The 26,656-nt window shown below is 33.4% G+C and overlaps 1 protein-coding gene across 1 annotated transcript in view; it reads right to left on the bottom strand.

Moving 5' to 3' along the window:
- Window positions 1-25,830, bottom strand: part of LOC145291462 (RING finger protein 17-like) — a 191,442-nt gene extending 165,612 nt beyond the window's left edge. The window contains exons 1-2 of the mRNA XM_080137321.1: window positions 25,673-25,830; window positions 9,071-9,186 (exon numbers count right to left, since the gene is read on the bottom strand). Coding sequence (XP_079993447.1) covers window positions 9,071-9,186; window positions 25,673-25,742 — 186 coding nt within the window. The 5' untranslated portion in view covers window positions 25,743-25,830. The remainder of the gene's footprint in view (window positions 1-9,070; window positions 9,187-25,672) is intronic.
- Between the last annotated feature and the right edge of the window lie 826 nt (window positions 25,831-26,656).

The raw sequence follows: 26,656 nt of genomic DNA, 5'->3' as shown, positions 1-26,656 counted from the left end.
ATTGTCGATTGGAACATGGCTTAACAAATATGACATCGCAATACTTGAAGGTGACTGGTCATTATATACTGAGTTAATTTACCAGGTTAGCAGAGATGCTACTATTTCTGACCTTTACAATGAATCCTTTTCAAATGAAAATGAATTTCACACTGAGGTTTATGTAACAACAAAATATGCCAATTTGTTTAAAAAATTTCAAAAGGCAATTTATGATTTTAAAATAAATCATTGTGACATTTGCAAAATGCGCAAAAAAGATTCAGAATTGCATGAATGGGACAACTGGGATAAAATAAAATCTCAAACAATACTTAACATTATTAAAGCAAATTACACATTACCATGTATTGTATGCAAAAAATGTCAATCGGATATGATAACATACAAAAAAGTACCAAATTTGGCATCGATTAATGGTCTTCAAGTTGATGACATCCCACCTGAAATCTCCATTTTGAATATGTATGAAAGTCTTCTTATTCAAAGAGCCAAATGCTTTATGAATATAATTAAATTGGTGCCATACAAGTTTAAAGGACTGCAAAGCCAGTTGATCCCAGCTATCAGAGGAATAGCTAGTCATTTGCCAATGCCAATGGAAACAACTATCAACCATGCTATGACTACATTGCCAAACAATGATCATAAATTACTTGAAATTATAGTTGATACATTGCCAAACAAAAAAAATATTATTTGGCGCTCATTGGTTAATATGGATAAAGTTCTCAAAGCTTTGGATTGGTTGAAAAACAACAATATCTTGTACAATGACATTAAAATTGATCGAAATGCCAACTTGGATGAAATTGTCACATGCACTGGGCGAAATGATAGTCTGAAAATGGATCATTTTCTGACTCAGACTGGGGCTCAGATTTCATATGAGCATCACACGCTCATTGAAATGCAACCAATGTTGCCACCTGAAAAGGATTTGACGATTTTCAGGCAAAAAAGAGTTGAAGGAGTATTACTAACTGACAATGACCCATTATTGGAATTGTTTTGTTTTCCTGATTTGTTCACAAGAGGTAGATTTGGAATGTTTTCAAATGAACGTCCATATGGCAAAGTAAAACCATACATGTACATCAGAAATCGATTGAACCATTGTGATCCTAGATTCAGAAGAAATATTCAATATTTGATGTTTTCTGCCGATAAAGCTGATAAACGAGCCATTGATGCTGGTATTTATGCTATAATGAAAACAGCAAAAATGCCAAAAATAACAGTTGCTGAACTGAAAAAAAGATTGACAAATAATGATAAGCAACTGGAAGGCAATTTGTCAATGATGATGGCAAATATGCGAGGATCTAAGGAATTTTGGGCTCGAAAATACACGGATTTGCAAGCTTTTGATGAGTGTTATGGAGTACCCACTTTCTTTTTGACACTGTCTTGCAATGAATATATCCTCAAAGATTTGCACGAATTTCTTGAAAAGTTGAATAATACAACTAAAAAATTTGGACAAATAAATAATGATGATATTGTGGCAGTCAGTGAACATTTTTATCATAGATTCACATCATTTTTGAAGATTGTCATACTTGACAAAAACGGCCCTCTGACTGAAGTTGCCCATTATTTTTGGCGATTAGAGTATCAAAACAGAGGCATTCCTCATGTACACATGAAAGTGTACTGCAAAGATGCTCCTATTTCTGATGAGACTGACAAAGATTCACACAAAATAGTCCAAACTTTCATTGAATCTATTATTACTTGTCAACTTCCCAACCATTTTAAATCACCTAAATTAGCCTATTTGGTGAATAAAGTGCAAAGACACACTTGTGGTGGATCATGTTACCGTAAAAAATTTGTCAGAAATAAATTTTACACAATTTGTCGCTATGGATTTCCTAAATCTGCTGGAAATTTCAAATTTAACACAATTGAAGAAAGTGTTAGGTCACATAAATGTGGCAAAAAAATTAAAAAATTGTATAATTTGAATAGAAGCTCACAAGAGCAGTACATTAATGCTTACAACCCAGCTATTTTGATGATGTGGGAGTCTAATATTGACTTGCAGTACATTTCTGACAATTCAATGATTCTGAACCATTACATCAACAGCTATCAGACTAAATATGAAGCATCTGAGACTGAAGGTGTGTGGTCATTGGACCAATCAAAATCATTTTATGGTAAATGCAAAAGCGCTGGTCTTTATACATTGTCCAAAAGAGATTCAGGAGCTTATGAAGTTGCTGATAAGCTGTTGGGACATCACTTGTTTGGAGCTTCTGCAACTGTAATGTGGGTCGGTGCTGATATACCTGAATATAGAACCCGCAGATTTTTGCCACAAGAAGAATTGGATCAAATGCAGCCTGATTCTACAGATTTGTATTATGGCAATATGGTTGAAACATGGTACCCGAATAGACCTGATTCTATGGAAAATAAAAGTTTGTACTATGTTGCGAGAAACTATGAAAGAACAATGAATGCTTCCACAAATGATGATGAGAAAGTTTCATTGAAGCTGCGAAATAATCATGGCTTTTTAAAAAAAGTGAAAGAAAAAGCTATAAAGACGCCAAATGTGAGATTGACTTCTGAAACAAAAGAACGATATTATCACAATTTGTTGATGCTGTTCAAACCTTGGCGCCAAGAAGAAATGGATTTACTTGATGGCTGTAAATCATATGAGCAATCATTTTATCAAAATGCTCCATATTTGTCTGAAATGACAAATTATGAAAGTATTAAGAAAAAAATTAAAGATGCTATTGAAATAAGCAAAAAAATAGAGCAAAAATCTAAAAATTATGAAAATGAAAATAACGCTGATGATGATCAAATTGATTGCGATCCTAATATGGCTAAAGAGGCAGATAAAAATGAAGCTGATTTAAATATGCCTCAAATCAGACATGTCACTGAAGCTCAAGTTTTAGAAAATGAGCAAAAATTGAATTTCATTCAAAAAGAAATTTATAATGAAATTATTTCCAAACTTGAGCAACAAAATCTTCATTGGAATGAGGAAAACCCTATTCACAGGTGCAATTGTGACGATTGTCCACAAATTCTCAAATTTATTAGTGGTTTTGGGGGTGTGGGCAAATCTTTTCTGATCAATGCACTGGCAGATAAAATTACTCTCACATATCCTGCCATCAATGGACCCAGTGTAGTTATTTGTGCTCCTACTGGTGTCAGTGCTTACATTTTGAAAGGATCTACATGCCATAGAGTCTTTCAACTAAATGTGCAGCATGGTTCTACACCTAAATATGAACCATTATCAAAGGATAAAATAAAAAGTTTGAGAACCATGCTTGGATATGTGAGATTATTCATTATTGATGAAATAAGCATGGTTAGTCACTTGCAATTAGCATTTATTCACCAACGTTTGCAAGATGTTTTTGGTGATATTAGGAAACAAGTGTATCCATTTGCAAACATGTCAATTGTTGCATTTGGTGATTTATTCCAGCTTCCACCTGTTAATGAAAAACCTGTATTTTCCAAAATATCTATTCAAGATGCTAGAAAATCAAATTTGGGAATTGCTGGTATAAATTTGTGGTCATATTTCGATTATGATGAATTGACCATAAATATGCGACAAAAAGATGACAATGAAAACTTTGTTAATATTCTTAACAGAATTAGACTTGGGTCACCAACTGATCAGGATATTGAGATCTTGAAAAGGCATCGAATCAATCCTAAACAAAAAGCAAATATTGATCAAGTTACTGATCTTTTGCAAAATTTGCAAAAGAAAATGCATATTATTTGCATTGTACCCACAAATGAATCTGCTGAGGAAGTGAATTATAAAATGTTGAAAAAAAATAATATTCATATCATTGAAATTTCAGCAACTGATTCCAACTTAAGACAAAAAACCGTAACAAAAAAAAAATCAAAACAGACACCAAAAACTTCTAAACTTAAAAAGATTTCTGACACAGCTGGACTTGAAACTGTGTTTAAAATTGGAATTGGTGCTAGATGCATGTTGCGTCGGAATATTGATATCGAAAAAGGACTTTGCAATGGTACAATGGGTACAGTCACTGAAATACAAATGAAAGATGGCAAAGTTGTTGCTGTGACTGTAAAATTTGATCATATGGATCATGCAGTCAATGTTGAATTTGTGCAAGCTGACTATGAACTTTCTCGTGGCCTCTTTGTGACTAGATCTCAAATACCTTTGTCACTCAGCTATGCTTTAACTGTCCACAAAACCCAAGGTATTTCAGTCGATGGTATCATTGTTGACTTGGGATCTGATGTCTTTTCAGATGGAATGGCCTATGTAGCTTTGTCACGTGCTAGAAAGCTGTGCAATGTCTATTTGATCGACCTTGACCCTCATAAATTGACCATGTGTAACAAAAGTGCATGGACTGAATATAATAGATTGAGGGCCAAAAGAGACAGGGTTGATTTGCCACCGCTTCCTCCTTGTTCTGTTAAGCCTCAAAGTTTGTCATTGTACAAACAGACTTATAAACGAAAAAAAACAATCGTTATAGATCATGATTTGAAGCAAAAACATGATAGTCCAAATAGAAAATGGCTGAAAATAGACAATTCAATTTCTCAAAATAATTTGGACCTCAAATTGATCAATGAAAGAAATGCTTGTTTTGCTAACAGTATTGTTCAGACAATTTACCACCTTCCTTTGTTGTCTAACATCATTAAAAGCATTCCAAACATTGATTTGCCAATTCAGCAATTAAAAAGATTGCTTGTCCCTGGCACTCACAGTGTTGCTGATCTTAGAGAATCAATCGGAGGCGTTTTTAATAGTGGCCAACAAGAATGTGCTATTGCATTTTGGGAATTTTTGATAAACAAGTGCCCTGACAGTGCCAAACAATTATTCACTTTTGAAGAAAGTAAAGTGATGAAATGTCTTAGAATACACAAACAAAACTGCCAAAGACTACAAGATAGTGAATGTAATTGCACCTTTAAAGTTGGCTGTGGGTTCCAAACCTTGCAGATTGCTGGAATACCACAGAGATTAGTTATTCAACTTCATCCTACTGATGGTCGACAGCAATTTAAAAGTTTGCTCAAAACTGATGCTTCAGTGCTCAAACATTGTATCAAATGTCAGCAAAATACTGAGCACTTGGAAAATGTCACTAGAACGTTTCCTACTGCAATGAAATATTTGTGTGTTCAAATAAATAGATTTATGTTTGAAAATTATAATCCTCGGCGAATTAATGCTGAAATTATGAATTTCAGTACAAAAAAACAAAATATTTTTGGAACAAATTTCAAAGTAAAAACAGCTATTCTGCACACTTTGAATAGAGTCGATTTTGGGCATTATACTTGCATTGTTAGAAATAATAATAAGTGGAATATTGTCAGTGACACTAACTTTTCTAGTAATGTCAATTTTCCTTCCAAAATGTCCAATATTGTTGGCATTTTTTTTGAAAAAATATAAAGGAAGCAAACATTTGATAAAAACAAGGTCATACATTCAATAGAAATAAATAGTGGTGGTTTTCGCTTTTAAAATTCAACCATCACCTAGGCATGGCATGGGGCTGTAACTGTAACTCTGCAGGCGAACAATAGCACTGTTATGAATCATAACTAAACTGGAGACAAGATTTCTGCTTCAAGAGATAAATGTACTATAAAATTTTAACAGGAAAATTATTTTACTGAAAACTATTGATCAATATTACACTCTAAAAAGGAAGATACTAGAGTTAAAAAAACAACAATTCTATTTACACTCAAGCAATTCAAAATTTATCTCAAAACTGACTCTTCAATTCGCAAATATTGTCAACAAAATACTGAGCATTTTGAAAAAGCCACTAGAATGTTTTCTACTGCAATGGAATATGTGTGTGTTCAAACAAATAGATTTTTATTTTAAAATTACGATCCTCAATGAATTAATTCCGAAATTATATATTTCAATAAATTTTTTTTGCAGAAATTTCATTGTAAAACCAGATATTCTTCACTTTTATGAAAGTCGATTTGGGCATTTTACTTGCATTATTTAGAATAATAACAAGTGAAATATTATCAATGACACCAATATTTCATATAATTTTAATTTTCATTCCAAAATGTCGTCCATCAATATTGGCATTTCTTTGGAAAAATATAAAAGAAACAAATAATTGAGAAAAATCAGACCATATATCCAATCGAAATAGCAAAAACTTGAGTGCTAACCTCCCAATCAGCGTGGTATGGGGCTATAACTGTATCCCTGCAGGCGAACGATAGCACTTTTATGAATCACTTAAATTCAGAATTTTAAAAAAATTTCTGTAAAATTTTTTTTATGTAATACTTTTCCTGTGATCATTAGCATGTTCTATTAATTAATAAATATAATTCTATTATTTTTATTGTTGCTTATGTTGTTGATGAATAGAATTTTAAAAAGTTAGGTATTTTCTTGAAAAAGGATTTCGGCCTCAACAGAAAGATGTTCAACAAAATGTTTAACCATAAAATTTACCAAAAACTATTAATATTAAACTATAAAAAGAAAGATACTAGAATTTAAGCAAAAAATATTTTATTTCAACTCAATCAGATGTGCCTTATGCACTAATAAAAATGCAATTGGCATTTTGTTGAACTTTTTAAGATTTTAAATATTTATAAATTTTCTCATTATAAAAAACGATTATTATATTGATTATAATTTTTTGACAGAAGAAATAAAATGAATTGCATAAAAAACATTAGAAGACAATTTTTTAAATCATAAGAAAAATCTAAAGTCACTAAATTATCAATAAAGTTTGTCATAATAATACATTTATTAGATTAATTTTAATTTGGAAAGATAGAAGTACAGTTAAAACATCCAGAATCAGCGAATTCATTACATTTTATCATAATAAAAACGATTGTTTTATTTCAATGCTATTGATAAGAAAACATTTGTTTTACTTGATTAAAATTAATTAAACATAGATTATATCTGTAGTATATAAATATTTTTTTATAATGAAACAATTTATTAATTTTTGCTGATTTACGATTTTTTCATTGCCGGTTTTTATTTTGCAAATTAAAAATAATCCAATAATCTTTTTTGATAATGAAAAAATGTGCTGACAATTAAGTGATTTTAAATATTTGAATATTTTTTTAAATGAACAATAAATTAAAATCAATTTACTAAATAACCATTTTTTTTCAAGATTTATTTACACAATTTACTAATATTTATTGATATAATTGGATAATTTTGCATTGTTCTTCTAATGTTTTATATTCATTTTATTTCTTCTGTCAAAAAATTATAATCAATATAATAATCGTTTTTTATAATGAGAAAATTTATAAATATTTAAAATCTTAAAAAGTTCAACAAAATGCCAATTGCATTTTTATTAGTGCATAAGGCACATCTGATTGAGTTGAAATAAAATATTTTTTGCTTAAATTCTAGTATCTTTCTTTTTATAGTTTAATATTAATAGTTTTTGGTAAATTTTATGGTTAAACATTTTGTTGAACATCTGTTGAGGCCGAAATCCTTTTTCAAGAAAATATATATATTGCATAACTGTTCTATTTTTTCAACTGAGGTTAACAGTATCTCGTACATTAATATTGGATACAAAAGTATGCCACAAGCACAAAAATATGAATCTTCCCAGTAGATCAGTCTTTTCTATGCTTTGTAATCCCTCCTCCGCTTGCTGCTGTATTTCAGCTCCTTTTCTTAAATTATTTAACGTACTATCTTTCTAAACTCTCCCTGGCAATTCTTTAACAATTGGCATCATATCACTTTCTATCTTCTACCTTTCACATGTATAACACGTCTGAATTTCTTTGCTTTAAACTTCATTTTGGCCACAAAATCAATTCATCCAGTCAAAGAAAACCACCTTCCATCCCTTCAACACATTCTGATTTAATTGTCACATCAGTCATAAATACTTGGAGAAAAAGATAACAGGAAAGAGACCCAAAGGCAAAGTGTTTGAGGAAAGACGCTATTAGAATAGAAAATTTTCAGCATCTAAGGATCTCTACAGGGAACGGTGGGATTTAGCAGCTAGTCGGGTGGATCATATTTTTTTTTTTTGTTCGGGGGTAGTATAAATGCAGTAAGTTCATTAGAGCACATGGAAATACTTACAAAACAATATTTGTTATATAAATATAAGACAGGGTGGAACAATAAAATTGTCGCCCTAAGAAAGACAACATGATTCCATTTGATGAAAACCGGTTTTCTTTTGTTGTTGCAGACAATCTACTAGTTGGCCAATTACGTACAAATCCCAAGAGCGATAGGAGCTTTCTATTATGTCAAAAAATGACAATGTTCAACGAGTGAGATTGGAGATGCGCTGCTGTATAATTCATGCTTTCTACCAATCCAAGTTATGACAACAGGACCAATACTAACATCTTCAAAATGCAAATCCGGACAGTTCAACTTTTCCGTGCACAGCTCAACGAAGTTTCCAGCCATGGTTATGATCTTTGGTGTGGTTTCAAGTGAGGACCACATCATGTCACCTTACATCTTCGAAGTTGGCTTGAAAGTCAACACCATAGTGTACCTGGGTATGCTGAAGAGTGTGATGATCCCTTGGTGCAATAAGGTGGCTGCTGGCAGACCATGGGTGTGGCAGCAAGACTCTGTGCTGGCTCACATGTCCAAAGAAACCCAAGGAGTGCTATGACTTTGTACCCATCTTTCACTGTCCCCCCTCCTCCCCCCACCTCAATATGCTAGACTACTTTGTTTGGTCATATGTCGAGAACATCACCAACATGACCTCCCACAACACCAAAGCCAGCCTGATTGCCGCCATCCACCAAGTATTCAACAAGTTCCTGCCGCCGCTTGTGGAAAAGGCATGCTTCCAGTTCCAGACCTGTATCAAGGCAGTAATTGAGGCTGAACAGATCTCAGCTCTACTACATAATCAAGTTCCCTGAATTGATTTTTTCAATAAATTTTAAAATAAAGCTGTAGTGTTGTTTTCTTTAGGGTGACAACTTTATCATTCCACCCTGTATTTGGTGAAAGGAAAATGCTTTCAATACTGACCTTGCATTTCGGGCATTTGATATTTGTAGCTTCTTTAAATTGCTGATAAATGCAACTTTCACAGAAAGTATGGGCACAACTCAAAAGCAATGGTCGTCGAGTAAATTCTCCAGAAACTTGTTTATTAAAAGAAAAGAAAATCATAAAATTAGTAAATCTGAAAATAAATGGAATCTGTCTTCTAATATAAGCGAATAAATCGTAACACAAAAAGTAAACAAATTCACACATTCACCCAGAACGGGTTGAGCTGGCTCCTTCCATAGAACACACAACGTCCTGAATAAATGCAGACCATGCATGACAATCCACAGCAGCGAAGATAGTGAAAGGTAGCCAGTCCTAGGACTGGCAGCGAAAACCGTAAACCGGAGCTAGGTTCGACGTCAGCTTTGATAGTGCGTAACCATGTCTTCAGTTGGCCTTCCACTTAACCAACTGCTTGTGAATCAAAATATTGCTGCCGCACAGTCTCCCCCCCCCCTCCGCAAAGCAATCTGATTGGCATTTTTATAGAACAGTCAACAAAACAAACAAAAAAAAAAAAAATACATGTACAACTAATGTTACCAATAAGTCACTCTTCTACCTACCTTGATAAATTTTTGTATTCTAATTTATTTTAAAACATTTATTTACTCTGAAACAAAAGTAGCGTAAAGTCTGTTGAGTTAGAACGAAAAAGAAAATGGCCATTTCACTACAGCTATTTGGACCCTTGATAATTACCTAAAAAAAAAAAAAAAAAAAAAATCAAAATACTGGTCGAACATTATTTTCACACCACTGGTAGCATTTATTGGATGGGTTTCTACCAATATTTTGCTTAATTTTCGATTTTTAAATGATTATCCAGATGGCTGTAACAAAACTGCCATTTTCTGGTCTTGTTCAGACGTAACACTAGTGTTGTTTCAAAGTGAATAAATGCATTAAAATAAATTGAAACACAAAAATGATTGTTTTTAGAATCCTTAGAAATGAGGCTTCACAATTTGTTCATTCAAGTTTTGCAGACTTTTGTCCTCACCTCCATAGTTGTTTCATCATGTTTTATATACAAAAATCATGAAACTTCATTTCAACAGATCCGCTCGACAAAAAAAACATTCAGTACCGACCTAACAATAAAAGACCAGATAAGAACACAAAATTGGATTTATAAGGCCATAAAATCCAACCTTGATCACCCTTCAGGGCCAATGCCACAGTGGATAGAGGTGTTGAACCTTTATTTATTTATTTTTTTTTTTTTACATAGGCATCACCACATTATCAAGGCCAAGAGGCCACTCAAGGATAAGGGTTAAAGAGTGTACAGTAATCATTAGTAATGAAAATTTGGTAAATTTGATAACTTATATGAAACGGCTCATCAAGAACTTATTTACGTTAGACTTGAACACAACCATATTGTAGTCAGCCGGAAAGCAGGAAAACGGAAGACAATTCCACAGGCGTGCAGTTCTAAGAAAGAAGCTTTGTTCATGGAGTCTACGTTTAGGTTTAGGCACAGATAAAGAGTGGAGGGAATTATTGATAGTGTTTACAGCTAGACGAGTGTTTCTTGTGAAAGTTTGGCGAGGGGGGGACCATAGATTGAAGCTCAGTCGAACACTTTCCATGAAAATAACGATACATCAGAGACAAACTCGCAACATCTCTTCTGTGAGATAGAGGTTGCATGGAGGAGAAAAGGACATCTCCTACGAGGCTACGAAGTCTATTTTGAACTCTATCAAGGCAGGACAAGTCCTTTCTAGCAGCTCCTGCCCAGATGTGGCAACAGTATTCCATCCTTGGACGTACCTGGCTCTTATATAGATAGAGAATAGCATCAGCAGTGAGATATTTACCGGATCGATAGAAAGATCCCACCATTTTTCCAGCGGCCTTGGCAACAGATTTGATGTACGTGTTCCATTTAAGATCAGGAGTAATGGTCAAGCCCAGAAGCTTGTCAAAACTTGAGGCCTCCTCAAGACGAGAGCCATTCATTTCAATTGATGCCAGATGTGGATCAGAATGTTGATGATGTAAAGAGAGAAGCTTGGTTTTAGATGCATTAAAAGTAACCAGCCACTCCTTTCCCCATTGTACTATGTGCTCAAGATCAGAGGAGAGAGAATTGGAGAGAATTTGATCGTTTACTGTCTTAGATGTGCTACCATAAATGGTAGTGTCGTCAGCATAAATGTCTACAAATGATGTAAGGATGTGATTTGGAAGATCATTGATGTAGATCAGGAAAAGAGTTGGGCCCAGGATGGACTCCTGAGGGACACCGGCATTAATACTGTGAGCTTCTGATTTTTGCCCCTCAACTACTACTCTTATGAACCTATCAGAAAGAAACGATTTAATAATTGAGAAGACATTTCCAGCTATACCATAGCTAGAGATCTTATGAAGTAAACCTTTATGCCATACCCTATCAAAGACCTTAGATATGTCAAGAGCAATTGCCCTAGAAAGGTTGCCTCCGTCGAGAGATTTGCTAATCCTATGAGATATAACTGTAAGCACATCTGCTGTAGATCTAGCAGAACGGAAACCATATTGAGTGTCACTAAGAAGGTTATTTTTGTTGAGATGGTTGATTACTTCTCTATTTAACACAGATTCTAACAACTTACTCATGACGCACAGGAGACTTATTGGCCTGTACTGAGAGGGGGATGAGCGATCACCTGAATTCTTAAATACAGGGCATACTGATGAAATTTTCCAGGGAGATGGGAAACTATTCTCCTTAAGACAACGTTTAAACAGTTTTGTAAGTATGGGCGCTAGTTCAGGTTGAAGTTTTTTTAGTACTATAATTGGAATACCGTCAGGGCCAGTTGCTTTACTGGAATCAAGGTTTTTGATTAGCTTGGCAACATCACGTACAGATATACGTATATCACATAGCGTGTTTTCTGATACAGGAGGAAATATTGGGGGTTGGCGGCCTTGGTCGCAAAGGGTAGAATTAGCTGCAAAGTTCTTGACAAAGAGTTTGGCTTTGTCTGATGCTGACGAGATTACCTCAGGTCCATTGATAATAGTTGGGATGGAGCACACGCTTCTGTTCAGGATTCTGTTTGCTATTTGCCAAAACTGGTGGGAACCAAGCCGCTGCTCAGCTACTTTGGACTTAACAGATTGAGCATACAACTCTCTTGCGTTCTTTATTACTTTCTTACAATGGTTGCTGGCAGTCCTGAAAGCGGCTTTAGTTTCCATACATCTATTACGTTTAAAGCAGTGGAAAAAGTGATTTCTGTGCGCAATGGCAGCAGCACATTCTGAAGAGAACCATGGCTAGCTGTTAGGTTTTTGCTGAAACTTTTTCGAGGGTATGAAACGGTCAATACCTACAATTAACCATTCCGTCAGGTCTAATACTATAGAGGACACATCCTTTTTAAACATGGAATGCAGAGGTAGATCAGATATAAATGTATGGAAGCTATCCCAGTCAGCCTTAGTGTATCGATATACTGTACGATGGAGAGGTACGTCTGGGGACATATTACATTTCATTTTTATCTTAATTGATACAACAGAGTGTTCGGAAGATCCAAGAGGCGACAGAACAGAAACTGAACATAGTTCAGGGCAAGTTGTGAGAAAAAGGTCTAGTAGGCTCGCATACTGGCCGTCATTGTCGGGCACACGGGTGGGTTCCTGAACAATCTGAGTGAGGTCATAGGCAATGGAGAAATCATGACAGAACCTCCCCTCATCATCGGTCTTGTTTGAGTGGGTCAACCATTCGACGTTGTGAACATTGAAGTCTCCACATACGTGAATGTTAGCTGAAGGATAAGCAGATAGGACTTGGTCAATTTTCTCAGATATGCTTTGAAAGATAGTAACTCCGCTGTTGTGGGGGCGATAGAGAGTAAATATAAATGCAGTAGTGCGAGCTAAAGCAACCCGGAAGCACATATAGGGTAAGTTAGGATCTTCCCTGGAGATGTCCCTACCACATGGAAAGCTATCTTTAATATAGGCACATATTCCATGCCCATGGCGATCTTGGGGGTCAGATTTAGAAGTTAAGTTAGAGTATCCTTTAATTGCGAACTCTTCTAGGGAAATAGCCTGTCCAATGCCAGTTTCACTTAAAAATAAAAGGTCTGGTTTAGTCTCCTGTAATTGGGTTTCAACCTCTGGAAGGTTAGAACGTAGACCCCTGATGTTTGAGAAGGAGACATGGTAGTAGGGGTCTACGTTGGAAGTTGGAGAACCGGGTTTAATCGTATATTTTTTCTTGAAACTTGTCATGATGAAATTTTGGAATTTGTGGACTAGGTCGTCAGATTTACTTAGAGCAGGACAGAGAGGGGAAACTAAGAGAGAAAAAGAAACAAAGAATTTTTATTTTTTTTTATTTGTAGCTAATGATAAGGTAAAGCCGTAACAATTACCCACTAGTATGGCATCGAGAGGCCCCACCAGAAGCTACTGCATGGTCCAGAATCCATTCACCAAATGGCAATACAGCAGCCCCAGTACTTTGCACCTGCTGATAGGACAGCCTCCTTAGTGGTTAATCCAAGGTTCGGGTCCCTGACTATCAGGCGGATAACGTCAGCCCAGACAAAACGTTTACCTCCAGCACCCTTACTAGTTACATGGCTACAAGGATAGACATAGAAACAGAAAATTTCCGCCATCTCTGCCAACTGTTTGTGCAAAATACTGGCAACCTAGAAAACAGGCGTTGAACCTCTACAGTTCCAGGTGAGCATTGTCTGAAGAAAGTTTCAATTCTACCTAAGCAGGCCAGAGGATTAGTAGGCTAAAAAGGCAGTAATTTGTCTCTGCTGTATCGTTATTTTCATGGAAAGTATTCGACTGAGCTTCAGTCTATGGTCCCCCCCTTGCCAAACTTTCACAAGAAACACTCGTCTAGCTGAAAACACTATCAATAATTCTCCCCACTCATTATCTGTGCCTAAACCTAAACGTAGATTCCATGAACAAAGCTTCTTAAAACTGCACGCCTATGGAATTGTCTTCCGTTTTCCTGCTTTCCAGCTGACTACAATATGGTTGTCTTCAAGTCTAATGTAAACAAGTTCTTGATGAGCCGTCCCACCTGTTAACAAATTTACTGAATTTCCATTACTAACGATTACTATATTGTCCAATTTCTACTGTACAGGCTTTAACCATTATCCTCGAGTGGCCTTCATAAGTGGTGATGCCTATGTAAAAAAAAAAAAAATTACTGAGAATACAGTTACAAGACTCAGTTCGGATAATCATCTGAACCGTCTGCTTGTGGAACACTGTTCCACTGGCCTGCTTCCCAGTTGAATACAACATGGTAGCCTTCAAACCCAGTGTAAACAAGTTCTTGTTGAGTCTTCCCCATAAATAATCAAATTCTACCCAATCTACACTATTAACGATGACTACACTACCACCTTACATTCATTAAACCTTATCCTCAAGTGGACTTTGGGCCTTGATAAATGGTGACTCCCAAGTAAAAAAAAAAAAGGCCAGAGGAGTAGTTGACCGAAATGTGAAACAGCAACTATGAAGATGAAGACAAAAGTCCGCAAAAAAAAAAAAAAAAAAAAAAAAAAAAAATGAAGGAATACAAAAAAAATAACTTATTTTACCTTTAATAACATTTATTAGTTGCATATTTATTTTTTGCACTCTTTTTGTTCTGTTGTCTATTATAAAACATATTCGAAAAAGTAATTGTAATTAAAAAAATAAAATACAAATGAAAGCCTGAGCTCCAATCCCTCGTCCCCCCTCGTCAATCTTTCACGAGAAACACCCGTCTGGCTGAAACTACTGTCAATAATTTTCCCCACTCTTTATCTGTGCCTAAATCCAAATGTAGATTCCATGAGCAAAGCTTCTTTCTTAGAACTGCACGCCAGTGGAACTCTCTGCCGCTTGCCTGTTTCCCACCTAACTACAACTTGGACGTCTTCAAGTCCAACATAAACAAACTCCTGACAAACCGCCCCCTTAAGTAAGACACTCTATCAAAACCCCCAATACTAACGATTACTACAATACTATCTCATTGATTACTGTACATGCAATAATCCTTATCCCTGAGTGGCTTTGTGGCCTTCGGGCCTTGATAAGTGGTGACCCCCATGTAAAAAAAAAAAAAAAAAAAGTCTCCCAGGCAGATATAAATATTTGTGTATTTTCAAGTATAGCCAACAAAATGACAAAATAATATCTCCGTGATATTTATTGAGTGGGTTTCTACAAGTAATTTGTTTAATTTTCGATTTGAGTCATTATCAAGATTCCTCATATAACTGTCTATGTTAGACATTTGTGTTCTAATTTAAAACTCGACACTACTTGTTTCAAATTAAATAAGCATTTTAAAAGCAGTTAAAACAAAAAATATTATCCAGATAGATAGAAGATTAACTTATGTTGTGTTTGGTAACACTTATTTGCTATATATATATCATAGTGTTTACAAACAATCACAAACACATGACCGGCACTCCCAAAACACACTCGACCATCCATGTTAAAAATAGCTACAACTTTTTCAAGAACACATCTAACAAAAACACAAAAACAGCCAAGTTTAATTTTGAACCAAGATTAATAAATAATCTTTATAAATCCCTCAATAAATACCCTAGACATTTTTGACTATAAGAAATTCGGTCTAGAATTAATTGAAGGCATTTGTATACAGGGTGACCAAAAAAAAAAAAAAAAAAAAAAAAACGGGCCCCAACTCTAATTAGGCCCTGATTCTTAGTTTTGTCCAAATGAAATGAAACTTTGGTCAAAACTAGTTTATTATATTCAAAAATTCACATCAAAACACTAGGGTCTTTGGCCTTTTTTTCTCCGTTCTACAGCATATGTTCTAGATGGCCTCCATTTAGCTTTTGTTTTTTTTGGGGTCACCCTGTATTTAACAAGGCAATTTCTGTAACACAAGCAACTTTTCAGCAAATCACCAGCTCGGCCTGGGAACAAGGAGACTTTCAACACCTACTTAACGTGCTCTTGTCAAATCGGCAAATCCAGCAACCAAGGTATCCAGGGGCGGCGGCAGTAGTACTCAAACAGCTCTTTTCAGAGCTAACTACAAAACTATTAATGTGATTCAAACTATCCTTTTAAGGAAAATTCACAAACTATTTGAATACAATAGACACTTCACTCTCTACTGCTGCCTACATTCTGAATCTCCTTCCACGGCCACTCCAGTTCCTGTTTAGACTCCTGCACTTCTAGCTCCAGCTTACTCCTGAAACTCCAGCGGTTCCAGCTACTAGTTCTAGCACTCGTCAACATCTGGTTATTTTTTCCAACTTCAGATCCCATCTACACAACCAGGGCTAACCTGAGACACACCACTCTACCTCAGGCACGGATTTCAATCCCGAGAGACACTCATTTTCGTTCCTAACCATTTTTCTGTGGTAATTAAAATGAACAATATCTACCGTCTTTAACCTATCATCTGTGTCACCTTTTTCCTTTGCGTCTACTTTCTTAGTTGTACAGTTGAGTGGCACCTCACCTATCGGTCCGCTGCAACACATCTATCACGATCCCCATTGCCATATGATTTATCGTTTTCGCTTGGTAAATAAACACAATATCTATCATCTTTAACCGATCACCTGTGTTCGTTACCTGTTTGCTTTTCTTAGTTGTACGGTCAATTAACACCTTGCAAATTCAACCCTCCCCCAGCAACATATATTTGTTTTATAACCAATTTTTCATTTTGTAAATGCACGAATATTCTAATGTCTAAAAATTTTAAATAGACTAAATAAACTTCATGAATAATTGGTTTTATACTTGTACAGTTTACGAATTTTACTATTTTTCTTAGATAGGATTTTCAAGTTAAATTCAATGTTTCATGGTATCTTTTATTTATTAATGACTAGCGCAGGTACGCGGCATTGCCCGGGGATTTGGAGGTGTAAAAGAAAAAAAAGTGTTAGCAGTCAGGTAGGCTCGAACCCGTGACGCGGTGACACGAATGTGAAAAAGAAAGTAAAAGAAAATGTGACATCTTACTGCTACGCTACGAGGCCATAGGAAGTGAAAAGCATTCAAATTTATCGATGTCAATCAAAAAGTTGACTTGCTAAGTGGGAGTTCATGCAGATGCAGAAATGAATGTTGGCTGAAGGCCAGTTCAGCTTTCCACGGTTTCATTTATTTGTTTCTCCACAATGTTGGGGAAAAACCAACTCCCTACAAAAAGGGAGTATCCAAATGAATAGCAATTGTCTGATATGATCAAAGTTTATTGCTTTCTGAACATCCCTGCAGAAAAGCCGGGGAAGGTGCCTTTGCTTTCGATTAGTTTCACTTTTATACGAAAAACACGAACAAACAAGCGAGGATAGAATAGCGTAAATTTTATAAAAGTCGATCAAAATAAATCTAGAGACGACCTCCCTTCGCAAATCATAGCTATTATAATCTAGGGAGTATATAAAAAGTTCTAAAACATAGTGACCCCACCCGAGATAAAGCCTTTGCTGGACATACACAGATGTGCATGCCTCTTTTGCCTTTTACATATATATAGATTAGATCAATTAGATGAAAGTACAGAATAGTTGACAAAGTACCCCTTTCCTCATGTTAAGAATGATTTTCTAAACGTTATTAGGTCAACCTGTACAATGCACACGCCTCTTATATACATATTTTTTTTCTTTTCATTTTCCAATTTTTTCAGTGGATTATTATTGATTGGACACTTATCTACCAAATTATCCTCCCAAGATGCAAAAACTTCAATATTTAAAGAGTTTTAAGGGGTGCTCAGTTTCTAACACAACGGAACCATTCAATGAGAACATGAAACAAAATTATTGTCCGTATGGTTGGGAGAGGTAAAAGTTTGGGGTATTTTTTTTTTTTTTTTTTTTCAAAATTTGTTGGAAGTTAATGAACAATTATTTTCTTATTCAAAACGGTCAACCTGTACAATGGTTTTAATTATTATGGCATCATTTGGTTATTTAATTATTAATTGAATCAAATTGTTATGAAATCATAATTAATTATCATTGTTTTAATGTCTAGTTATAAAATTACTGGATGTAAGCTGCCAATATTTTAAAGTCTTTTTACACCCCCCCCTCCATAGTGCCATGATGCTCTCCCTAATGCTCTTTCTCTCCTTCACATACAGTCCCGAAAATTGCTCAAAATCTTAATCTAAAAAAATTTTTAAATTTTAAAAAATAAAAAAAATAATAAATGTCATGGTGATATTTATTGTGTGGATTTCTATCAGTATTTTCAGCACTTTTTTGTACCTCTGGTTATTGTAAAAACAAACTCCCCAAAATCACCCCAAGCCCCTACCAACCAAGGCAATAATTTGGTTTAATGTTTTCCTCAAGTTGTTCCAAAAGAGGGAACTTACTAGAGAATGTTGTATCAGAAACTGAGAACTTCTAAAAATCTTTAGATATTGAATTTTTTTTTTTGATAGTCTAATAGATTAGTGTCCAATCTATAATAAAAAAAAAAAGGTGAACATGCACGAGAATGCCCCCCCCCTAAAATGCGTGTTTTTACACCTTTTTTAAAACTTTTTTTCGGCGATTATCATAGATTACAGACCTAAGTATCATTAAAATAAAAAATTTTGAAGAAAAATAAATTTAGTAACTTTTAAGAAGGGGGTTCACTAGGTGTATCAGAATTTTGGGGAAATTTTTGACACTCCTAACATGAAACTGCGAATAAAATATAAAAAACTCGTAATTTCTCTTTTAAAAGTGGGTTGTTTATTTTCTTTATGGAATATACTTAAAAAATAAGCTATTGAAGTTGTTTAAAAAAATAGAAATATTATTTTTTATTTTTTAAAAAACAGCCATTTTTTTTTTACGTAATGAAATCAATTGAATTTTACGAGTTAATTTTTTTTCAATTTTTAAACTTTAAAAATCTATCAAAATGTTTCTATTGGTTAAATTTTTACGATATTTTCAGGGTCAATGTGAAATTTTATGCTCTTTCCAATAAACCAAATATAATATTTTAGACAAATGTTTTTTTTATTTTAAATTCACCCCTCCCCCCATTTTGAAATGTCTATTAAAATTTTAATAATTTATGTACAAAAGTTTTTATATATCACAAATTGAAGATAAAAGATCAATAAATAATATATGCAAATTAAAAAAAAAAAAGTGCTTTTTAAGAAATTTACCTGTAAAGTCCCAAGTTTAAAACCTTTTTTTTTAAAAAACACGTTTTTTGGGTTTTTTTTAAAAATAAATCCTTATAATCTTATATAGCAGAGAAAGTTTCGTTTTATTACAAAAATTATTTCTATTTCATTCAATGTTTTTTTTTTTTTTTTTTTTTTTTAGATATTAAAAAAAAAAAAAAATTCACTCCATAAAGTGGAAATTAAATATATTAAATCAAAAACTCATGTATTTCTCTGAGAAAAGAAAAAAAAATTCATCAACTGTTTTTTTTTTTTAAAGACAAAAAAATATAAGTAAAATATGATTAGTTTTCAGGTATGGAGGCACAAATTTCTTTACGCGCAAGGCTAGACAGCTAATATGAACGTGTGGTTAAAAACATGGATTTTTAGTGTGTAGGCATTCTCATACAACCCCCCCCCCAAAAAAAAATCTATAATAAAAAAAAAACATTGAAAAAGAGGACAAGAAAATATAAGAGGCGGGTGCATTAAATTTTGAAAACAAAGTGGTAAATTTTTACTTAATTTCCATCTTAACAATCAATCACCTTTAAAATGACGACTTTTGAAGGTTTTCGGGTATGCTGAAAACGAATATCGCATTTAAAATTTCCGCCAACAAGTAGTTTTCGCAATTAGTAATCTAATGCCTTGTGATCTAAACAGTGGCCATTGTGACATGCGCGCTTGCGTGTACAACAATGACCACTACTTATATCATAAAGAATCAGATTACTCAATATACGGAAAACTATTCGTTTGCGGAAAATTTAAATGCGATATTTGTTTTCAACATACCCGAAAACCTATAAAGGTGGTCATTTTAGAAAAAATTGTTAAGGTGGAAAGCAAGTAAAAATTTACCAACAAAGCAAATCTAACGGGAACAGGACCATGTGACATCACCTCACGCTTAAAAATAAATGAAAAAGTCACTAAATCACGGCCCGAATTTATTGTAAGAAAAAAAAAATCTGAGTAGGCATTATTATATATATTTTAAATGAGGAATCTTTTAGAGTTAAAATCTATTGAGAAATACGCACTTTAAATATGTAAACATTAAAGAATAACAGGTTATCCAAAATGGTCGTCGATTTGAACCACATTGGATAACTTTACCTAATGTTTACATATTTTAAGTGTGTATTTCTAAAAAAAAAAAATAAATAAATAAATGTGTATTTCTCAATGGATTTAATATCGAAAAGATTCTTCAGAAAATAATATTTAACACAAAATTTGGTGCTTACGCACTTATTGTACCATATTGTATATTTTAAGACTAAGAGTATTTGCAAGTTAAATTCAAGTTTTTCCTATATTTTTTTTTGGGGGGGGGTATTTAGCAGAGAAGACAACAAAGCAGGGAAAAAAAGGGGTGAAAAAATTCAATATAATAAATTAATAGAGCGCTTCTACACTACTAGGACGAAATTATGTAGTCGATAAATGAAGTTTTCAAATTAAAAAAAAAACGGTACTAGTGCAGTGACTGCAGTGCACTTATTGATCCGGGGTTTGTATTACTGTACACATAGATTCGAAAAAGTTGTAAAAAACAAAAACAAATATATAACAAATATTATCAAAGGCAAGATAAGTTACTTTTCTACCTAACTGGATACATTTTTTGTGTTTTTATTCAATGTAACATGTTTATTCAGCTCGAAAAATATGCAGTGTTTACCGATATATTGGAAAATTCAAAATGGCGCCCGACACTCTCTTTAACATGGTAAGTTTGGGAAAAGGTATTATAAATAATAAACTAGACAAAATACTATTTAAACAAACACCGAATATGTCAACTTATGTCACGGTAACATATATTGAGCGAATTTCTAACAATATTTTGTCAAGTTTATTATTTATAACACCTTTTCCTGAACTTACCATGTTTAAGAGAGAGTCGGGTGCCATTTTGAATTTCCCAATACATCGGTAAACACTGTATGCTTTTCGAGCTGAATAAACATGTTACATTGAATAAAAACACGAAAAATATATCCAGTTAGGTAGAAAAGTAACTTATCTTGCCTTTGATAACATATATTTGTTATATATTTGTTTTTTTTGACAACTTTTTCGAATCTATGTGTACAGTAATACAAACCCCCCCAAAAAAACTTTAATCTAGGCACCGCCAAAAATGGCCGCAAAATCAAGTTGTTGTTGTTTTTTAAAACTAAATTACATTTATTAAAATCCATTATTTCTGAGTAACTTTTTTTTTCCAGAAAGATAAAACCCTGAATTTTATCATATAGAAAACAGAATAATGTAAAACTTTTTCTACTATTTTTAATTCAATTTTAAATGTTAAATTTTCCCAAAAAGTTAACAATTGACATTTTTTGTCTTGCACAAAAAACGTATTTAAATATTTAAAAAAGGGTTTTTGAAATAATTTATTTATTTATTTATTGTCTAAGATTTAGGATGATTTTCTAAGAGAATATGCAAAAATATTATAACATAAGTACCTGAATTTCAAATAATTCCACTTATTCATATAGGTAACTAGATATTTCGCGTCGACGTAGAGTTCAGATCGACTCTGTTTACGTTTTCGTTTGATAATAAGAAAACTATGGAAGACCAAACAGGCCAAAAAAACTTATTTTTCAGTGACGAAAATTTCAATGTATTATTAAGCTGAGGCTGGCCAGTACCAGATGGGTGACCATTTGTATGAGTTTGGTTTTTAATGTGTATGTGTGTGGGGGGCCAGGCTCCCCAAAATGGGGGGGGGGGAATTTAAAGCAGAATAAAAAAAAATTATTTCAGCGCGTTTGGTCCATCGTAGTCGAAAAGCGGCAAACGTTTTCAAACGGGATCGAAAAAATGATGCTATTTTTAACACAAAGGGCACAATATTTATCGAATTTTTTTTTTTGTTTCGATTATTCAAAGCATGCCCTGTTTAATAATGGTCATGCATTATTCGGCTCGCTAAAAAAAAATTAATTTATTTATCAAAAATTTTAAAATGGCTTTTTTCGTATAAATATTAAAAAAAATTTTTTTTTGTTTTGCTTAACTTAAATTAATTATTTTACTTAACATATTCACCGAATTTCACACTTCAAAACTCAAAAGCGGGATAATTAAACACAATCGAAGTTCTGATATTCAGACGTCAAAATAAGGTATGTAAACAATTTTTTTTTTTTTTTTTTAATCTATAATTCTGTCCCTTACAACAACACAATATGTTTTGTTCAGTTTCAGATGATTATTTTAAGCATATTTGTTCCCACTTCAAAACAAGGGGGGGGGGTTTGTAAGCAAAAAAATATATATATATAAATATCGTTTATGAAAAATAAGTACACTGTTATAAAGTTCATTCTTCTAACAATCGCTGAAAATTTCGTATTGATCGGATAATTACCTGATTTTTGGTAGATTTTTAAAAAGACGGTCCGTCAAAAAGTACTGACCTGCCCCCCCAGTTTTGGCGGTGCCTACTTTAATCGTGTTAGCAGGTGAAAAATTTTATTTAATGTAACATGTTTATTCAGCTCGTAAAACAGTGTTTACCGAAAAATTAAAAATGGCGCCGGACTCTATTGAACACGGTAAGTTTGGGAAAATGAGTTAAAAATAAAAAACTATACAAAATACTGTTAAAAGCCCACCGAATATATGTCAGCTTATGTCACGGTAACATATATTGAGCGAGTTTCTAACAGTATTTTGTATTTTTAACTTATTTTTCGAGTGTAGGCCACGTGCGCGCGCTTGCGCGTACAAAATGGCCACCCGTGATAACATAGAATTACCTGGTTTAATATTTGGAAAACTACTTGTTTTTCGTCTAATTTCAATTTTTCGCCAATACTACTTACACTTTGACAAGGCAGTTTAGTACTCGAGTGCACATTTAACAGCCTTCGTTTATGCTCGCGCGTAGCGTAAACGAAGGATGGAAAATCGTCCCAAAGTTCAGGGGGTTAATACCATGCAAAAGAAATCAAAACAACTTTTTAGCCAATAAACACAAAAAATGCTCCCTCTCTCAAGTGGCCAGAAAGTGGGTGCTCATTTTGAGTTAAATTTACATGGAAAAGTGATCACCCACTTTTCGAAAAATTTCTTCATATCATGAAAAATATTTTTTTGCGACGGAAACGGTTTTCAGATTCGTTTTTAGCACACCGAAATCCACAAAAAAAATATTTTGTTATATATGGACGTCAGACGGGCCTTAAAGTAAAATAATACCATATTTTGAAAAGTAAGTGACAAAAACCAACATTGACGTTTGACTTAAAACATTGTCGGGGACGATTCCACCCTAAAAAAATCCTTTAAAATGACCACTATTGTAGGTTTTCGAAGGTGTTGAAAACAAAAAGAACGCTTAACATTCCAGGAAACAAGTAGTCTCCAAACTGTAAAGAAATAGTTTCAAAAAGTGGAGGGGGGTTACTTTTCTATATTAATTCAATGTAAAATGAGCATCCACTTTCTGGCTACCTTTAAAATGGGTAATTGTGGCCTGGTAGACCAACACAAAAGCCAACTTACAAAATTTGATTTCTATAGGTTTTCGGATGTGCTGAAAACGGATATCGCATTTAAAATTGGGGCCAGCAACTAGCTTTCACTAGTTCCCAATTCGAAATCGGGGCCCCATGATACTGAAAAGATGCAGATTTCATGCAATAAAAAAATATATGCGCGTTTGTGCGTACAATTGCTTAATATTCGGAAAACTACTTATTTGCGGAAAATTTAAACACGATATTAGTTTTCCCCACGCCCCAAAACCACTAGAAAACAAGTATTTTTTTTAAGGTAGGTTTTGTGTTGGCCACAATTACCCAAAATAGTTTCGGTGCTAGTGCAGAGAGTGATCCGCGCTATTTTTTAAATCGTATTTTCAAGTTTAATTAAAGTTTTATGATATGTTTTTTTATTCAATTGTAAGGTTGAAGTATAGAATAGGTACAAAACACCTTCCCCTCCCCATGTTAAGAATGGCTTTTAAAATAACGTTATTATTTACGTCTGGATCACTCTTGAGTAGCATAGTTTCAAAACACCCTCCCCTCCTCATGTTAAGAATAGCTTCAGGGGTTTGTATTACTGTACACATAGATTCGAAAAAGTTGTCAAAAAACAAATATATAACAAATAAATGTTATCAAAGGCAAGATAAGTTACTTTTCTACCTAACTGGATACATTTTTTGTGTTTTTATTCAATGTAACATGTTTATTCAGCTCGAAAAACATGCAGTGTTTACCGATGTATTGGAAAATTCAAAATGGCGCCCAACACTCTCTTTAACACGGTAAGTTTGGGAAAAGGTGTTATAAATAATAAACTAGACAAAATACTATTAAAAACCACCGAATATGTCAACTTATGTCACGGTAACATATAATGAGCGAATTTCTAACAGTATTTTGTCTAGTTTATTATTTATAACATCCTTTCCTGAACTTACCGTGTTAAAGAGAGTGTCGGGGTATTATTATACAAACACCGTGACAGCGTTAGGGTTAGGGTTAGGATTAGGGTTAGGGTTAGGGTTAGGGTTTAGGGTTAGGTTTAGGGTTAGGGGTTAGGGTTAGGGTTAGGGGTAGGGTTAATTCGCTGTCACGGTGTTTGTATAGGTTTACCAGTGTCGGCCGCCATTTTGAATTTTCCAATACATACATCGGTAAACACTGTATGCTTTTCGAGCTGAATAAACACGTTACATTGAATAAAAACACGAAAAATATATCCAGTTAGGTAGAAAAGTAACCTATCTTGCCTTTGATAACATTTATTTGTTATATATTTGTTTTTTGACAACTTTTTCGAATCTATGTGTACAGTAATACAAACCCCATGGGTGGTTGGAGGTGTTTATGCTACGTTGGAGCAGGCCGTAAAAAAAATTTTTTTTATGACTGCCTGTAAAACAAACCCTAAAACTACAGGGTGAGTATTCTCCATAAGTACTCAATATCTTAATAGCAACTTAATTATCATGGTATTGTTTGGCCATTAAATTAATCGAATCATAAAATTATAACTAATTTGGTTAAGATAAGGTTTAAATAACAGACTTCTTAAAGCTGAAAAGTTAAAGATTACTAAAAAATATTTCATTCATTTATTAATCTCCAAAAAAATAATTTACGCGCTAAGAATTTTTATTTTTTATTTAGATTTAATTTTTATTTAAACTAAAACGTAAATGGATAATAAATATCTAAAATGGTTTTTGTTTTTAAAAAAAAGTTTAAGTTTCATTTCTTCCTGTTTTTGTTTTTTTTATTTTTAACATAAAGAAACAAGTGGTAGAGAAGTTTACAAAAACACGAGGAAGAAAAATAAGTTCCTTTTTCTTGTTATTGTGGTTGACAAACTTCTCATTTACCTACCTTTGTTGAAACAATAATGGCAATTGCAGAGAGAGCATTTGATGAGAGTATGTTTGGACTTGGGGTCCATTTTCACCCGAGAAATACTTTGTTAATGAATAAATTTTAAAATGTGTTCGCAATCGATTCTCCAAAAAATAACTAAGGGAGGTAAAACTGTTTGAAACGGTGCCAACCTCAAAAGTTAACCTAAAAAAAATAAGGCATAATTATTTAAGGTATTAACAAATAAATTCTTACATATAAAAAAGGGAAACTGTCCGTTTTTATATATATATATATATATATATATATATATATATATAAAAAATAACTTCTTTATCTTGACTTAAAATCTGAACTCAACTGCATTTCAAAATTACTAAATTAAGGGCAAAATGGATGCCGATGCTCAAAATGTATAAATATTTTTTACCCCCTCCCTTTACTTCAAAATTAACCAAAAATCAAGAAATCAACCAATTTTAATAAAATTTTCAGTATTTATCAAATAAGGATCACGGAATATAATGAACCAATTATGTTTTATTTAAATCTTAGTGGAAATATGTTATTTTGTTTAAACAAAAATACCTTTAGTTATGGTTTTCAGTAGTAAATAAAAAACGCATGAATTTATTTTTACTTTTTTATGAAAATAAAGCATCGTAATTTGTAACAATACAAAAAAATAAAATAATTTTTACAGGAACATTACGAAAAAAAGTACCTAAAGTCCGTATTAACGAAATCGGTATAACTCAAAGAAAAGTTAATTTCTCAAACTATCAATATGATCATTGAATTAAACATTGTTTATTTAATATTTTCACACACAAAAAAATTATAATTGCAAAAAATTATTTCTACTTTTTTATTACGGTTACATTTTTAATGTAATCATTATATGTAATATTCTATTTTCATTGCACGCATGAACGTATAATAATTATCGTAGCCCTGTGCCGCCGCGTCAAATCTACTCAAAACAGAATAATGGCACGC

This window comes from Euprymna scolopes, chromosome 12 (assembly GCF_053919585.1).
Source record: "Euprymna scolopes isolate OS-2025 chromosome 12, ASM5391958v1, whole genome shotgun sequence".
Classification (NCBI taxonomy): Eukaryota; Metazoa; Mollusca; class Cephalopoda; order Sepiida; family Sepiolidae; genus Euprymna; species Euprymna scolopes.
Note: the sequence above shows the minus strand (reverse complement) of the source record. Positions and strands in the feature narration are given on the sequence as shown.